Consider the following 17,065-nt stretch of genomic DNA (forward strand, 5'->3'; position numbering starts at 1 on the left):
TGACCTTAGACAAATTACCGTATTTCTCTTAGTTTTTGTTCTGCAACTGTGAACCAGGACAATATTCCCTCACAGTGTTGTAATTAAGTGAGTCAGCTAGTGAAGGATCTGTCATGTGGCACTTAAGAGAGATTGGGTGCCTTCCTGACTTCAGGGCACTGTGGTTCCCCAGCAGGAAGCCATGTCCCATGTTATATGGCCTGACTGCCATAGGTGCCAACCGGCAGTCGGACATCCCCTGAGGGGTCCCAGATTGGAGAGGGTGCAGGTTGGGCTGAGGAACACCCCCTCCCCCAGTGCACAAATTTCGTGCACCGGGCCTCTAGTAGTAAAATAAAATACAAAGTTCATCTCTGTGAGCTGACACAACTAATTTAAAGCATTTCATTTCAGTGAAATCTCCATAATTAGAAGTATTCATGACTGCATCATTTATACCCTAGCTCCCTTACCACCATTTTTTGGTAATAATTCTTAAACATGGCTGTAGTAATCCTCCACTAGGTTGACACTGCCTCCTCTAGGAGACATTTAAAAATATCAGGGGGATTTGGGATTGACACAATTTCAGGTGCTCCTGAATGGCACTGGAGAGGAGGTGGGAATGTTAATATTCTACCACGTGCAGGGCAGTTTCACATGAAGAATCACCTGGCCCAAATGCCAATCATATGCCTTGGGAAATACTGCTCTGACTATGTTTGTTTCCTTGAGTTTTCTATTTGTTTGTTTTTTGTTTGTTTGTTTTTCCCAAATATTTCTAACTAGAGGCCCAGTACATGAAATTCATGCATGGAGAAAGGGGTCCCTCAGCCTGGCCTGCACCCTTTCCAATCCAGTACCCCTCGGACATCCCTCTTGCAATCCGGGACCGCTGGCTCCTAACTGCTCACCTGCCTGCCTGCCCCTAACCACTCTGTCTGCCTCCCTGATCATCCTTAACCGCTTGCCTGCCTGCCTGATCGCCCCTAACCACTCACCTGCCTGCCTGATCACCTCTAACCCCTCTGCCTGCCTGCCTGATCACCCTTAACTGTTCGCCTGCCTGCCTGATTGCCTTTAACCACCTCTGCCTCTGCCCCCACTGCCACGGCTTCTTCAGGAAAGACATCCAGAATGATGTCTGGAAGGTCATTTGGCTGTCCAGTCTAATTAGCATATTATGCTTTTATTATTATAGATAGCTGATTCAGCAGGGCCATGCTTTTCCAAGGTAAAAGACTTGTAGAAGTAGCAGCAGTAGTGAACCGTGGTGAGAGTCAAAATATTTAACAACCTGTGAAGCACAGGCTGGGTGTCAGCCCTAATATATTTCCTTCAGATCCTCATGTCACTTGCTGTTGGGTAGTTCTTCCTTATGTCTAACTTCATAGTTCTGAATCTGCACTCTTCTGGGTGAGAACCAAAATCACTGTTTATGTTAGAGCTCTCAGTGTACTCAAAACTGCCAGTGGACTTGAGTTGACCTTTCTGCATTATGGCTATAAGGAAGCTCTTTTTCATTTGGAGAGAAACACCGACCTGCTTAACAGGCAGAACTGACTCATGAAGTAAATCAGAATTTCCAACTCAGCAGCACCTGCTCTTAGAACCACTGCTTTATACATTTCAGTCTCAGTAACTCTAGAAATGTGCTCAACAGTGGAGCTCCCCATTGTTGAGTGCTTGCTACTCAGAGAAATCCTACAGTTCTCCATTATTAGCTGATTTGGGGGTATAGGCAGAGGCCCGAAAATGTGGTTACTTTATCCCCTAGAATTCATTGCCCAAGGGATATTTTAATAAATCAAAATTCTAGTAGAATAAAGAGTTCAAAATTGAATACAAAGATAATTCTAGTGTTGTTTTTTATCTATACAAAACTGAGAATTATTTTGGAAATAAGGGAGCAAGGCAGTAATATAAATCTTGACTGAATGAATAAATTTATGAAATAAAACACCACAAAGCAGTGCTTTTTAAAAATTAATAATCTTTCACTTCTGGTATTTGTCTCTCATTTCCTGGGACTACAGTAGACACCTTTTATGTCTGAGTATTTTCCTATTGTTAAATTATAAAGTCAACTTACCCTGGAAATTTGACATAGATTATCTAAAGAGTATCACTGACATCCTTAATAGATTTACCAACCTCTCTGACACCAAAACTATTATTAATGTACATAGTAAGTGCTCAATAAAAAGATGCTGGGTTGGCATGAAAGAAATTTAAGTGTTTTGACCCAGTCATATTATTATAAGAAATGTGTGAATTTACAGTTTCAAAAAATTTTTTTAAATGTTTTAGCAAGAGCAGCATCGATTAAATAACATAGAGCAGCCAGGAGACTATTTTGAAGGATTGTAATCACTTTTATATACATAAATGATATATCATAAGTATATACATATTACTTATCTTTATTCTTATGATTAAGTCAGTCTCATTTCTTTGTATTTATATCAAATACAGAAAGGCCAAGCCTGAAGTGGTCAACAGTAGCACAGAGAGGGAGGCAGATGGCAAAGGGAGGATATAAGGTATGAGCTACATGGAAGTTTCTCTGGAAAGTTTTCCGTTTGGGAGTAAGTTGGATAGCCACATAGGAAGAGCTGTCATGAGACCATCGGGGCCCTTGCCCACTGTCAGCATTGCAAACCTAGCATGGCACTCTTTCCACTGAGCCTTCATATAGCTCAGAACCATTTTCATTCATTAGAACAGAGGTTCTGCTGCTGTAATAAAGACTCAACACAATGGATGCCTAAATGAGATGGGAGTTTACTTCTCTTGCATATGTATTCAGAACATGAGTGTAGATTTGATGTGATAACCTCGCATGTTGAGAATTCAGATTCCTTCTTTCTTTTGCTCTGCCATCTCTGTTTTCGTGGATCCATGGGAGTTCACCATTGCATCTACATTCTCGCCAGAAGGAATCAGAAAAAAACGAACAAGGGAAAATCATAACTTGTCCTTTAAAAGGCACAATAAGAAAGCCATACACACCACTTTGGCTTACATCCTATGTGCCAATATTTGGTCACATGTTCATACCTAACTAAAAAGGGATTCTAAAATGTAGTCTTTATTCTTGGTAAACACATAGCCAGCTAAATATTTTATCACTACGAAAGAAGGAAAGAATAGGTATTGGGGTACAACTAGCAGTTTTGCCACACCTTTTCAGTATAGCATGCCAGATGATTATTAAGAAGTAGCTGGAGTTGGCACAAGGTAAAATGTATCTGCCATTCATACATAAGACACAACTATATGTTCCAATATCACTGGGAAGTCTTGTCCAAAAATAGCTCCTATAGTGTATGCTTCATATCTTGCTCTTTCACTCTTCATCTGTGAGTTTTTTTAAGCTAACTAACTTGAATGGATCCCTTTAGCCTCAGAGTACTTGCATATGCCAGGCTATGCATAATGCATGTACATTCCATAATGAATCCTTAGCCATATATTTTGCTGCATGTTATTTGGTAACATTTAAAATCCCAAGATATTAAAAATAGATAGACTAGATTCTATGTGTCTATGACACTGTACTATTAATATTAATGTTTCAAAAATAGATTCTGGAAAAATGTAACCTACATATGACAGTAGAGTGGAGATTGGCCAGCTTCTCAAGTCTATCTTAGAACTGGGCTTTGGCTGTTGGGGAAAAGGACAAGAGACCTATCTTAGGGAATAAGAACAGCCCATCTTCCTACTTTGCTGAGGAACATTTGATGAGACCTGATAAGCAGATGAGCTTGGGGGGAGTTTAAAGCCTTTTATATTCCCATTATCCAATTTGACATTTCTACATGTTAATCATTCCTAAATGATAATGAATAATTTGGCAAGATACAGCTGAAGGGCTCTTGAAACCTCCTGAATGCCAGTACATATACAATTGAGAGTATTCGCTGATGCTGACAGTTATTAAGATTAATTAGTAGAGCTTCTCTTCAAAATGTGAGCGGGTCACCTGTTTTAAAGACCGAGATACACGTGACATTATTGATTAGGTTTTCTTTTTATTTTAGTTCATGTTATCCAGTGAAACTTAAAAGGCAAAGCTTTAAAAAAATGGCAAAGTTTTAAGACAGTTGGGATTTCCCTTCTGTCTAAGGGATCTGTTGCCTTACAGATTTAATGAAACCAAAGGCAGCGGCTTTGAAAATAAACCTCACTTTCCTCTCTAGATGCTCTCTATGTAGAACAGTTTCATTCTTTGTGTTTGCCTTACCTGGCATATTTTCCTTTATCTTTTCATAACAGTAAACAGAACTATTGTGATTTTTTTTTATTCACACAAGTTTCTGTAGAAAATGGATTCAAAATTTAGGAACCCCATTAGAAAACACTATAAACAAATTCAATAAACAAATGACAAAGCAAAGGAAGTATTTGCTACCCTGAAAAGGAGCTAGTTTCCATACTAATCAAAGAGCACATACAATCCAAAAGAAAAATCCTGTAAGAAAATGGGCACAATATATCAACAGAAAGATCACAGGGAAGAAAATACAAGTGCTCAGCCTCATTCAAAATTCAATAAATGAAAATTAAGAGAAATGAAATGTTTTTTAATGTATCTGATTAGCAAAACACAAAGTTTTACTAGTAAAGTATCTCGTGTTAGTAAGTGTAGTAGATGGAATTATATATTGGTATGTGTGTAAATATGGACAACCTATTTGGAAGACAGTTTGGTAACCCTATTAAATTTTAAATGTACATATCCTTTGGGCCTATAATTTTACTTCTAGAAATTTATTCTATGCATATTTATTGCAATAATTTTTAGAGTAATAAAAATGGAATTAACCCAAAGATTCACCAATATGTGACTAATTAAATTATATGTAGACATACAGTGAAATACTCTGAAGTTATCCTATTTAATAACAGACAAATATGCAAATTGACCATACCGTCAACACACCCACAAGCCACACCCACCATCCAATCAGAGCGAGTATGCAAATTAACCCAAACCAAGATGGCTACAGCCACAGAGAGCAAGGTTTCCTAGGTAACAGAGGAAGCCAAGCTTTCCGCCTGCCCTTGCCAGGCCAAAGCCTCCACTCAAGCTACAAAGTTTCAATTATAGAAGGTAAACAAATTCAAACAAATGGCGGCAAAATGGAGCTTGAGAGAGCAGGCCAGGGTTGCCGCCGGCAACAGGGGAAGCAAAGCTTTCCGCACACCCTGGCCGGGCCCAGGCCTCCGCTTAAGGCTACAAAGTTTCAATTATAACCCCAACACAAATGGCTGCCGGCCTCGGAGGGAGCCCCAGGCTCCGCTCCAGGCTACAAAGTTTCAATTATAGAAGGAAAATAAATTCCAGATACCAGGGCCTCCCCTTGGGTTGCCAGGGGGCGTGGCCGGCCTGCAAACCACCACAGGCCCCTCGCTCAGGCCGCCCCACACCCCAAGGGAACCCCCATCTGATCCGGGATGCCCTTCAGGGCAAACCAGCTGGTCCCCACCCCTGTACCAGGCCTCTATCCTATCTAATAAAAGAGTAATATGCAGATTGATTATCACTGCAACACACAATATAGCTGCCCCCATGTGGTCAAAGATCCTTCCCCCATGTGGACACAAGATGGCCACCACAAGATGGCCAGCAGGAGAGGGCAGTTGGGAGGCACCCGGCCTGCAAGGGAGGGCAGTTGAGAGGGACCAAGCCTGCAAGGGAGGGAAGTTGGAGGTGATCAACCCTGCAGGAGAGGGCAGTTAGGGGTGACCAGGCTGGCAGAGGAGGTAAGTTGGGGGCAAACAGGCTGGCAGCAGAGTGGTTAGAGGGTGATCAGGCTGGCAGGCAAAAGCAGTTAGGGGCAATCAGGAAGACAGGCAGGCAAGCAGTTGGGAGCCAGCAGTCCTGGATTGTGAGAGGGATGTCCGACTGCCTGTTTAGGCCCGATCCGGGATCAGGCCTAAATGGGCAGTCGGACATCCCTTGAGGGGTCCCATATTGGAAAGGGTACAGGCTGGGCTGAGGGACAACCCCCCTCCGTGCACGAATTTCATGCACTGGGCCTCTAGTTATGAATAATGCTGCAACTCTGTTTGGGTTCATATGGAAAGATATCCAAGGGTAAATTTTTTTCTTTTCTAAAGTTAAAAACCAATTGTACAACACACATCTGTGTTTTATATATGTATATACATATCTATGTATGGATATATATGGATATACAGATATACATGTATACTTATAAAACATCTGAAAGGACACAGGTGAACAATTATTAGTTGCAGCTTCTAGGGAGTGAGACTTGAGGTGGGAAAGGTAAAATGAGAATTAACATTTTCAATGTTGTTTTTTATATGAACAAATATATATTTTATAAGAGAAAGAGAGAGAGATAAAGAGAGGAAAGAGGAAGGGAAGAGAGAAGAGAAGGGAAAAGGGAGGGACGAAAAATGGAAAGAAGGAAAGGAATGAAGAAGGCAGAGAGCAAGGGAGGAAGAAAGAAAGCCTTAGGAAGTAGTATGCCCATCCATGTAATGTAGTTTAGTGCCTTCTTCCCTTGAGTGCATAGACTATGTCATTCTTGACCTGTGGGTAAGGAGCCAGCACAGCTTTGCTTTCCCTTGTTCACTCAGTCTGTCGGCAACCCTCCACTCCTTCTAAGACAAATGGAAAGAGTTAAGTCAGAAAATCTAGGGGGATGGGCTGGTTAAGGAAACATCATAAAGAATAATATTCTCAAATCCCATGTCAAGGATGTGTATTAAAAATTATGAGACCAAGGCAATAGGTTTTATGCTTACATTTTATAATAGCTGAACTGAAAGCAAAATTATCTTTCCTATTAAGAGTTGGTGAATGGCAAATTAGCCTAAGTTTATCTCCAATCCTTAGCCATAACCAGATACTCTAGTACTCTATAATAGGGCTACTGAAACTTTCCTACTTTTGTATCTTTACCGTGAGTACAATCTATTAGAGTTAGATTTATTTATTTGTCCTTCATTATGCTCCTGGGCACCCCAAAATTCTGCTCCCTTCTCTCTGGGCCCTACTCTCTGTGATGGAACCCAGCTCGCTCAACAGCTCATTCAATAGCTGTTGCATGCTAAAGGTTGTCTGTCATGCTCCCACTATATTCTATATTCCTCTATACTTTTAAGATGCTTCGTATGGAGCCAAAGCACATGTCCTAAGTTCTTCAGCTTTTCAAAATGGGGCAAAAATGGGAACTCCAAATACCTTTCATTTAAAATAAATAGCGATTGCTCTCTCTCTTATATTTCCCCTTCACAGTACTTGTTTTATTCTACCAGTCTTTGCTTGTGTGCTTACAATGTACAAAGCACTGTAGGGGGTGCAAGATAAATAAGATCTAGCTGTACACTTGAAGAACTTAGAGTTTTACAAATACGTTAATAACTAATGTTTACTAAGTGGTATTCTAAACCCTTTACAAAAACAAAACTGATTTAATTCTTATAACAACCCTATGAAGTGGGTAGCATTATTGTTACTCCCATTGATCAAAAAGTTAACTGATGCTCAAAGAGATCAAGGAATAGTCCAAGGTCAGACTGCTAATAAGTGGCAGACCCAAGAAGTCTGCCTGCATCCATGCCTCAACCACTGTGCTCTCTTGCCTCTCAGTGTGCAAGGAGCTGCATTATAAAGCAGCAAGTGTTAAATGCCCTTCAGTGATACAAAGTGCAATAGGAATTCAGACAGAGAACATATCTGGGGTAGTATTCATAAGGGTACAAGGCCGAGGTATTTTAAGAAAGATTTTGACAGGTGTAATGCAGGCAATGATGGCAAGTGATGTAGCTGAAAACTTTCAACATCCAGAAATTTAATGAACAGCATGCAGGCTAATTGAAATTTTTTTTATTAAATTGTTTATCCTGTCTTAAGCAAAATTTCAGCTGCAAATATAAACTAGGATTACATGTGAACTAGGGTTAATTTTTTAGGAAATATGACCATTAGAATCATAAGGAGAAGTTATGTATTTTCACTGTTTACCTTTATTCAAATCTTCTTAATGAGGTGATATGAAGGTAAACTATAGAATAATATGATAGATGGGACATTATGCATACACTATACATATGTATAATATAGATACATAGGTATACCTATATAGATGATATAGATATAGATCTGGATATGATATGAATAAAGATATAGATATAGATATAGATATAGATATAGATATAGATATATCACATATATTTCATCAGTTTATTGCCTTCATTTTCCAGATGGGAAAGCCCACTTAGAAAAGGTCAATGTCCTGCTTAAACTTATATAGTGAATTAAGTGGCACAGCTTTTATCTGAACTCAGAATTCCCACTTGTAGTCTGCAGCTCTTTGCTCAGCATGGTCACTACCTTGGTTGGAGAGTTATTTTTCTTATTTCATTTAATTTAGCACCAGAGAAACTCAAATCAGAAAAAGGTTTTCTGTGCACCTGAGCAAGGAACAAAAGCAGGATCTTAGGGCATAAGGCTCATTTGATGCAAAATCTTTAGTCCTTTATTCCCTCATTTTTCCCCTTGAGAACATTTTTCCACTATGTTCTGAAGGATAATTAAGGGAATATCAAGATATTTGAGGTCACACTCAATGGATACCTGATGCCCAGACTTTCTATTTTTAACCATGCAACAAATCTGGTTGACCTTCACTAAAAAGTCATTTTAACTTTTGTTCATTAGGATTTGGTAATGGGGGGTATAAGAAATAAACTGAAAACACGACAGTGCTGTTCATTCTGCACAGAAAACGTAGCTAAGTCAATTTTGAGTGTGGTTCCATGAATAAATGCTCATGCTCCATTTCCAGTAGGGTTTGTATTGTTGTCTGTTTGAGACTTTGCTCATAGTACTTAGCAAGAGGTCTCATTGCTGCACACAGGGGTATAGCGGCCCAGGAGGCCTGTGCTCCCAAGCCAAATTTATATTCTCAGGAACATGTGAATTAGTAACTTTCTGGAAAATACAGTAGTTATTCTTAGCTTGTTATTTTTGCAAATTATTGAGAATCCAGAGGAACCAGCCTTATAGTTTGTGCTTCGAGGAATATTGCTTTACGCTCTCCCCAATGAGTACATTCTTAGGAAAAGGCAGCTCTGACAGGTTATGGGCAGTGAGAATTTACCAAATTCTGTGAAAAGTGGGGTGAGACACTACTATGCCTCTGACCAATCAGCTACCCGCTGCCCAACCACCGACTGCCAACAACTGCCACAGGTTGAGGCTGCTCTGCAAGTCTGGCCTGATCCTGGGAAGCCAGGCCCAGAAGATCGCACTTGAGCGTCTGGGGCCCTCCGAGCATGTTGTTTCCAGGGAGAAAATGAAAGAAGGTCAGAGCAGAGGCCTCCCTTTGAAATGAGACACTGCCTGAGTCATCTAACCAAAGCTAGCTTGTTCAGTAAGTTAACAACTGCAGAGAGATGCTTTACCATTAAATTTGTCTCCCAGTTAGGGATAGAATAGCCAAATTGGTAGGAAACGTATTATAATGAAATAGTTTTGATGACTTTTTTTGAAGATAACAGATGATGATAGATAGATAAATAGATAGATAGATAGATAGATAGATAGATAGATAGATAGATAATAGGTAGATGATAGGTAGGTAGGTAGATAGATAGATAGATAGATAGATAGATAGATAGATAGATGATAGATGATTGATAGATAGATAGATAGATAGATAGATGAAAGATGATAGAGATGTATATAATATAGATATAATCAATATATGACTTATATCTATTTATCTATCTAACTAGTAATTTTCTTGGCCAATGAGAGAAAGAGAAGAGAAGGAAATGTGGGCATCTCTTCAGTAAATAATATTACACATATTGAGTGACAAGTTGATCTTGATTTGAATTCCTCTTTAAAAAGAAATTAAGTACATTAGCCTCTGAAAAAAGAACTCCTTTTAGGTTAAAAGTAGCTAATCACCTGAGAATAGGACACATATCTCCAGAAATCAGAAAGATGTTTTTTAAAGTAGGAAGGGGGAAATTCAGTTCTTATCCAGTCTTAGAAAACACAGCTTTGAAAGATTCATTATGATTAGTATTGCAACACCTAACATTTCTTGAGGAATTTACTAAATGCTAAGCATTATTGCAGGTACTTAACATGACTTAACTCACTTGACCCTAGAACCAATCAGCAATCAGCTAGGCTGAAACAGAATAATGAAGGATAACCCCCTCAGCAAAGAGAATGTTGATTTTAAGGACCTGCTTAGGTGAAGGAGTGATGGGACAGTCTATAGATGGTACAGAAGGGCTATTTGATGCTTTGCGTAATTCTAAATGTGCATCTTCCATTGCCATCACATGTATAAATTTATATAAAGTGGGTGATCGGTCTGCTTTAATAAAAGTGTATCCAACCATTGGGTTGTAGAAATTTCAAAGATTTTATTTTTTGACAGGATGCCTGCCGTTTTTCTCTCTTGAGTCCCGCTTGTTTTATTCATTTTGGGGTAGTTGCCAATTAGACCAAATTGGTAAGTATAATTAATGGACAACATGAATTTCCTCTTAAACCCAAACCAAGAAAAATAACCATAGAAACATTTGTTTCCTTTAGAAATTCATAATAGTATTCTTTCTTATGACTACCATTTATCTCCTTCTTTTCTAAGACATCCAACCACATCACAGTTAGTTATTTCTTTTTATTTATCATCTTAAAACACCATGTAAGATAGGGAGGCAGGAATGAGCATTTACTGAGGTCCTAGTATGATCCAGGCACAATGCTTGGCATTTTAATATATACTACCTCTTTTAATACAAAAACATTCAGGCAGGAATTCTCTTCTTAGACTGACATGATTCTAAAACCCTTGCTCTTTTCACCCTACATAAGAAAGCATTATTTCACTTAAAAAGACACTCCCCTAACTCTGTTGCCTTGGAGGACTTAGAGGTTATTATTTTATTCAATAACTATTTGAACACAAACTATGCCAGACACGTTTTGAGCATCAGGTTAGGTGAAATGAATCATAGGCAGAACTTTGGGCAGAGGACAATGCCCCAGTGTCAAGATGGTGGAGAAATTCACAGGAACAGCACAAGTGGGAGGTAGAACAGGGTGATGACATGGAGGGTGGGGGTGAATGCAAACAGAGGAGCTCCTGATCGTGTGCCCATGGCTACAGTCTTTCTTCATGTGACTCGTGGACTTCCCTTTGTCATCCTATGCCTGAGAATATATGAAGGAGGCTGGGAAGGCAAAGGGACGTTCAATTGTCATCACTGGCATCTTTTTTGATCATTGCACCATCATCCAATACATTGGGGTAACCATGACATGAAATTTTCCATCATTGAGCCCATAACTGTTCCATGAGATAAATAACAACTGTACGTTAATGGTCATAGCAGAACTTCATTCAGGAAGTCCTGAAAGTAGGAAGCAGCGGATTTATATTCTCAAAGACTGAAAGCCCTGGGTTCAAATCACATTACTTAACAAGGAAGTTAAATTTCCTCTGGGAAGGTTACATGTATATCGGGAACACAGCATTGCCTTCTGCGGTTGCTCTAACCTGTTTGGCCCAGTCATGTAGACTTCCTACTGCTGGCAGACTCAAATCGCATAAAAGACCATCCAAAATACAAATACCAAATTCATAATCAGTTAATGTGGTGACTTGCCTTTTTTTTATATTCTCAACTGAATGTCCTCCTTTTAAAGAATTTTCCTCTGAAGAATAGGTTGTGTGAAGAAGCCAGCACAGTTTAGGCATCTGCTCTCTCTTCGTCTTGGCTGGACACAGTGGGCTGTGTCACTGAAAAGTTCGTCACGCTTGTTAATGAAAAGTCACTTTGTCAATCAAGACAACAATGGAGTCAAAAGACTAATGTTGAGAGAGTGGAACAAATTTGAGTGGAACCTATTTCTTAGTGTTTGCCTGTCTTGTTTATCTGACTCATTTTCCAATTCAAGCTAGGAGTTCTCTCTTTTTGAGGAAAGAACCTCTTCCACCTTAGACATACTTGCTCAGGGACTGGGACAGTTTCTGTAAACAAATGTGTGTAACAGGGGAAATGTCCACAATTTTTATAAAGTCTTGGATTCTTCCACAACAGGGTAGAATGCTGAGATCTCCTTTCAGATCAGAAAGATCTGAGTTGCAAATGTTTGACTGGCATATGGTCTCAAAGTCAGCAAAGTTTTCTTTGCTGGTTGGATCTAATAGGTTCCTTTCATGATAACATAAACCCTCTTGCTTGGACCCAATCTCTTCCTATTTCACTATCAAAAGACCGTCTATATCTTTATTATTTCTTGTTTTTCTAGCTTCTCCTCCTTTGCAGTCTCCTTTAAATGATATAACCTGTCAGATATGTTTTTGTCCTGTCTTGACATTTGGTGAAATTCCAATGTCTCCCTTATTCTACTTATTGGCAAAACTTACACTTCACGTCTCAGTTCAGAATCTTCTCTTCTATGAAAACATACACACACACACACACACACACACACACACACACACACACACACACCATGATCTTTTAGGCTGTTATTCACCACATCCTCCATACTCCCACAGCACTCTCTGTAAACCTCTGTTGTAGCACTGGCTCTTTTTGGTAGAATGGTTATCTGTCTACCTGCCTGCACTGGCCCCCATCACCTGTAGATGGTGAGCCCCTTGTGAGCAGCAGCTGGGTCTCACTCATGTTTGTCATCCTGTAAACCGAGCACAGTGCCTGGCACATGCAGGTAGGTGCTCAATAAATGTTTAGAGTAAACATCAATATTTGGTTTTCGGGCCTTATTTTTAGCTCTGGTTTCCAGCCTGACATAAAACTACAATAGATAAGCTTAGGTATTAAAAGCCATAAAGGAAGGACAAATAATAAAGCAATAATACATAGAAAGACTCGGAGGATAAATGGATAGGGACATGTCCAGGAAAAGACCATCGCCCATGCTTCTGTCATTTGCATGAAAGCATTCACTCTGGGAAACTGCTCTGTGTTCCTGTTCTTGTTGCTAAATCACTTCTGCCTTATGAATTTAGAGAGAATAAGAATCTATTTTCTGTAGCTGCCAATGCTAGCATGGCTTCATTATTTCCATTTATGCAGAAAAAGAAATACTTACAGATTTTGCCCTCATTCTTTAAAGTGATAATTGTCCATGGCTGCTTTTCAGAATAGATTAGGATCAACCCATTTCGTAGAAATGCATAGCTAACTTCAGAAAGTTAGACAAACATAATGAGAAGACTTGTGCTGACTGAGTACTTTTCTGCCACAATCAACAGTTTTACAGTGGGATATATTTAGAGAAGATAAGGTATCTCATTCTCTATGGGTCTTACAAAAAAAGTGGGCTGAGATTTTAATTTGCTTGAAATGGATGAGGCCAGGGAATTTAATCAGAGGACCCTTCAAAACCCCTTCCTAGAATTGAAAATATTTTCCTTGTCCCTTCAAAAAAATTATTTGGAGCATTTCAAGCCATTGAAACTAATGGATGTAAGGGTGAAGTATAATTCATATGGGCTTGCACAATGACTAGGAATAGTGCTCCCACTATGCCACTAATAGAGTTGTCAGACATTTTAACAGAATAAAAATCTTTTCACCTTGAACCATTAGCTAAAGATCATTAACCCCCAAGAAAAGTGATAATAAAGATGTTATGCCCTATTATTGACCAAATTAGCGACAGCTGATGTATTTTTTTCTTTTTTGGCATCCATTAGTGAAATGAATAAGCAGCTATTCCCCTCACTGAGCAGGCGGTCCCTGTTCTGCAAGGCCAGATTTCAAAAGCTGCGTGGAATTCCACCTGCCACCAACCCGCAGGCGAACACTCCAATCTCAGGCCAAGGAGTCCACGGTTCTTGGTGGCTAATGAGCCTTGGCGTCTCTGTGTCCATGCGGGGTTCTGTGGACAGTTCCTGCTGGAATGAGGCAAGGCGGGGGGGCGGGGGGAGGGGGGAACAGGTGCACCTTTGCTAAACAAGGGGTGAGGATTGAGGAGTCAGCTTTTCCAGTATCAAACAGATCTGAGCTGAACCTTCCTCATTAGCAGCATTTCTTCCATCCACAGGCACTGACAGACTTGGGTGCACATCACAACTTCCTGTGAAATCGGGGGGGGGGGGGGGGGGTGGAGAGATCCCGAAGGAAACGGCAATTAAACGTGGCGTGCCTGCCTCGGGAGTGGGGGGGGGATAAAAAACTCACTGCCCCTGGTATATGCACTTGTAGGTTCTGCTTTCTTGTCATGCATGGAGCAGGATTTGTTTCATTCTCTTGATTTATTTGGTTTTATTATTCAAGGAATAAGAATCATTGTAGTGAATATACATTATTGTTCATAAATTTAGGGATTTAGGAAATGTCATATAGTAAATTCTTTCCTTAATTCAGATAAACCCAAGTCTAAGCCTCCTTTTATCTAGTTTTGGTAAATTCAATCTTAATCTTTATTAGATATATCTCTCTCCACCCTCCTGGTCTCTCTCCCTCTTTCCTCCTCTCCTTACCTCCCACCTTCTCTCTTCCTTTCTTCTCACTCCTCTCTCTCCCCCCACCTTCAGTCTCCTCTCCTCCCTCTCTCTAACCCTGCCCCTCTCATGTGTACAGTATTTCTGGAAAATTGGGAAAGGGCCTCTAAACTTCCCTCAGCAAGGTTACCGCTGATACAGTGACTGCCAAGCCTGCTTGGCCTCTAGGGCCGAGGGCCCTGGTGCTCCCGCCCTGAGTAAAGCCAGTGGGATTTCCTACAGCTGGTGTCACCGGTGCTCAGGGTGCAGCAGCCTCGGGTCTGGCACCCCAGGGTGCACTTCACAGCAGTCCCCCTCAGACCAGATGCCTTTGCTAATCACATCCTTGTGGAGCTACATTTGGGTAGAGAAGGCAGAAAATAAAATATATAGTGTATTCAGCAGTGATAAGTGCCAGGGAGAGAGGTATTGCAGAGAAGGAGTTGCGATTTAAAGGGAGTGGTGGGAAGGCCTCCCTGAAAAGGGGATGTCTGAGGAAAGCCTTGGAGGAAGTGAGAGAGCAAGCTATGGGGTCATTTGGGAAGAACATACCTAGACCATTTCTAGATGAGGGGACAGCAATGAAAGGTGCTGAGGTGGGAACGTGGGCAACGTATTTGAAGAGCCTCAGGAGGCCTGTGGGGCCATATAGAATGAGCAAGAAGGAGAGAAAGAAATGGCCACATGCCGCTGGCAGGTCAAATGAGAAGAGACCCAGGAACTGACCATTAAGGATGTTGTTAGTCCCTTCTCCCAGTTCCAGGTTGGGTAATTCTCTCCCTTTCTCCCCATCAACATACTTGCCTTTCTCTTCTCCCCCTTCCAGACATCAGTGGCTTAGGTTTTTAACAAGTTATTGAGGAAGCCTCTCTTCAGGTCAGCAATGCAAGCCTCCCAGGAGAAAAGACAGCCCGGTGCGCCCTTTTTGAAATGAGGAGATAGAAAGAGCAATGGAAAACAAAATATAAAGTAATTAATAACTCCAAAAATGATCTTGCTACACAGAAAAGATATTCTTTACTTTTAGGCATAGTAGCAAGTAGAGAATGTATTAAATGGGATGAAGTGGTCAAGTAGTTGGTGCTAGGGGCTGAATTGCAAGAGGGGTGCGTATGTTCTGATAAGGACATATTGCATCAATCACATACAAGTAGAACAGGTGTCCACGCTTGGTTTACACAGTCAGGTTTCCAACTTGATCACTGGCATGCTCGGGCTTGGCAAACAAACAGGTGTTGCCTTATGCGAATCATTTTTATCACATTAGTTAGACCCAAAGGTTGGCAAACTATGGCTCACGGGCCAAATCCAGTGAGCCATCTGTCTTTGTAAATAAAGCTTTATTGGAACACAGCCATGTCCACGCTCATTCATGTACCATCTATGCTGCTTCTGAGCTACAGTGACAGAGTTGAGCACAGAGATGGTTGCAATAGAGACCATTTGGCCTGCAAGTCTGAAAATATTTACTATCTGGTCTTTTGTAGAAAAAGTTTGCTCACTCCCGGTGTAGACTTGGAAATAGACTATTGGAAACATAACATGGGTGTTTCAGTCCTGCTCCATGGGCTTTCATCTTACTTCACTTGAAGGGGCACATCTTGGATTTCACTTCTTTGCACAGGGCGGGGGGAAGTCTGTTCTCCCTGCGGCTTTATGCCAGGGCAGTGGTTCCCAAAGTGTGGTCCATGGACCAGAGCAATAACATCACCTGGGAACTTGTCAGAAATACACATTCTCAAATCCCACAGAAGCTCTAGAGATGGAGCCCAGCAGTTTGTGTTTTAACTGCTCCTCCAAGTAACTCTGATACTTGCTGAACGTGAGAGCCACTGCGCTGGAGCAGACACTGACCAGAAGAGCTGAGAACTTGAAACGGGGCGTTTCTTCACACCCCTTGTTGTGATCATTTGCAATACATCCGAATCGGGCTTCTCAGGGCAGTCCTTAGAGTGCCACTTTCTTATATAGCACGTTAGGATAGCCCACTTCTTAGAATGATGGCACTAGCACTTACTATTACAGTCAAATGATTTGTGGTGGCAGCAGTAGGAAATAGCCAAGTGGCTGTTTCACACAAACATGACAAAGCAGGTTAAGGAGTTTAAACACCCCCAGTGACTAAGGACCCAGGGCACCCACTGCCTGCCCCTGGGCCATGCCTGTCTCCTGACACCTCCTCATGCGTTTTGATGTGCTTAAGTGATAGAATGTGATGAGGCATTTATTTATGAGAGAAAAGTAGAAGTGATTTGTTTCCAGCACCATCATGGATATGTTAGAACATGTGAGAAACTTTAAATCGGTCTTTTCCCCCTCCAGGATTTATGCAGGTGCTGCTGTATTGTTCTTGCTATTTTCCTTCGCTTAATGACCTAATCCTTCCCTGGAGCTTCATCTCTCTGTGTTTCTAGAGGAATATGTCTAATAATGAACAGCTGTGGTTTAGATGGAGCTGGAAACCTGATGCCAGGAATCTGGGAAGGGCATCTGTGAGTCTTGGCCTTTTTCATCAGGAGGAGATGCAACCAAGGAACAGTGAACAAACTCAGTCC

The 17,065-nt window shown here is 40.8% G+C and overlaps 1 protein-coding gene across 5 annotated transcripts in view; it reads left to right on the forward strand.

Annotated features, from left to right (window-relative positions):
• The window catches only part of TRPM3 (transient receptor potential cation channel subfamily M member 3), a 444,564-nt gene that overhangs the window by 249,482 nt on the left and 178,017 nt on the right, over positions 1–17,065 (forward strand). For 3 of the 5 annotated variants that reach the window (XM_079790372.1, XM_079790376.1, XM_079790373.1), the window contains exon 7: positions 10,425–10,499. The exons of the other annotated variants lie outside the window; for them this stretch is intronic. In XM_079790372.1, coding sequence (XP_079646498.1) covers positions 10,425–10,499 — 75 coding nt within the window. The remainder of the gene's footprint in view (positions 1–10,424; positions 10,500–17,065) is intronic. 5 annotated transcript variants of the gene reach the window in all.

The sequence above is a fragment of the Cnephaeus nilssonii genome (assembly GCF_951640355.1).
Source record: "Cnephaeus nilssonii genome assembly, chromosome: 14".
NCBI lineage: Eukaryota > Metazoa > Chordata > Mammalia > Chiroptera > Vespertilionidae > Cnephaeus > Cnephaeus nilssonii.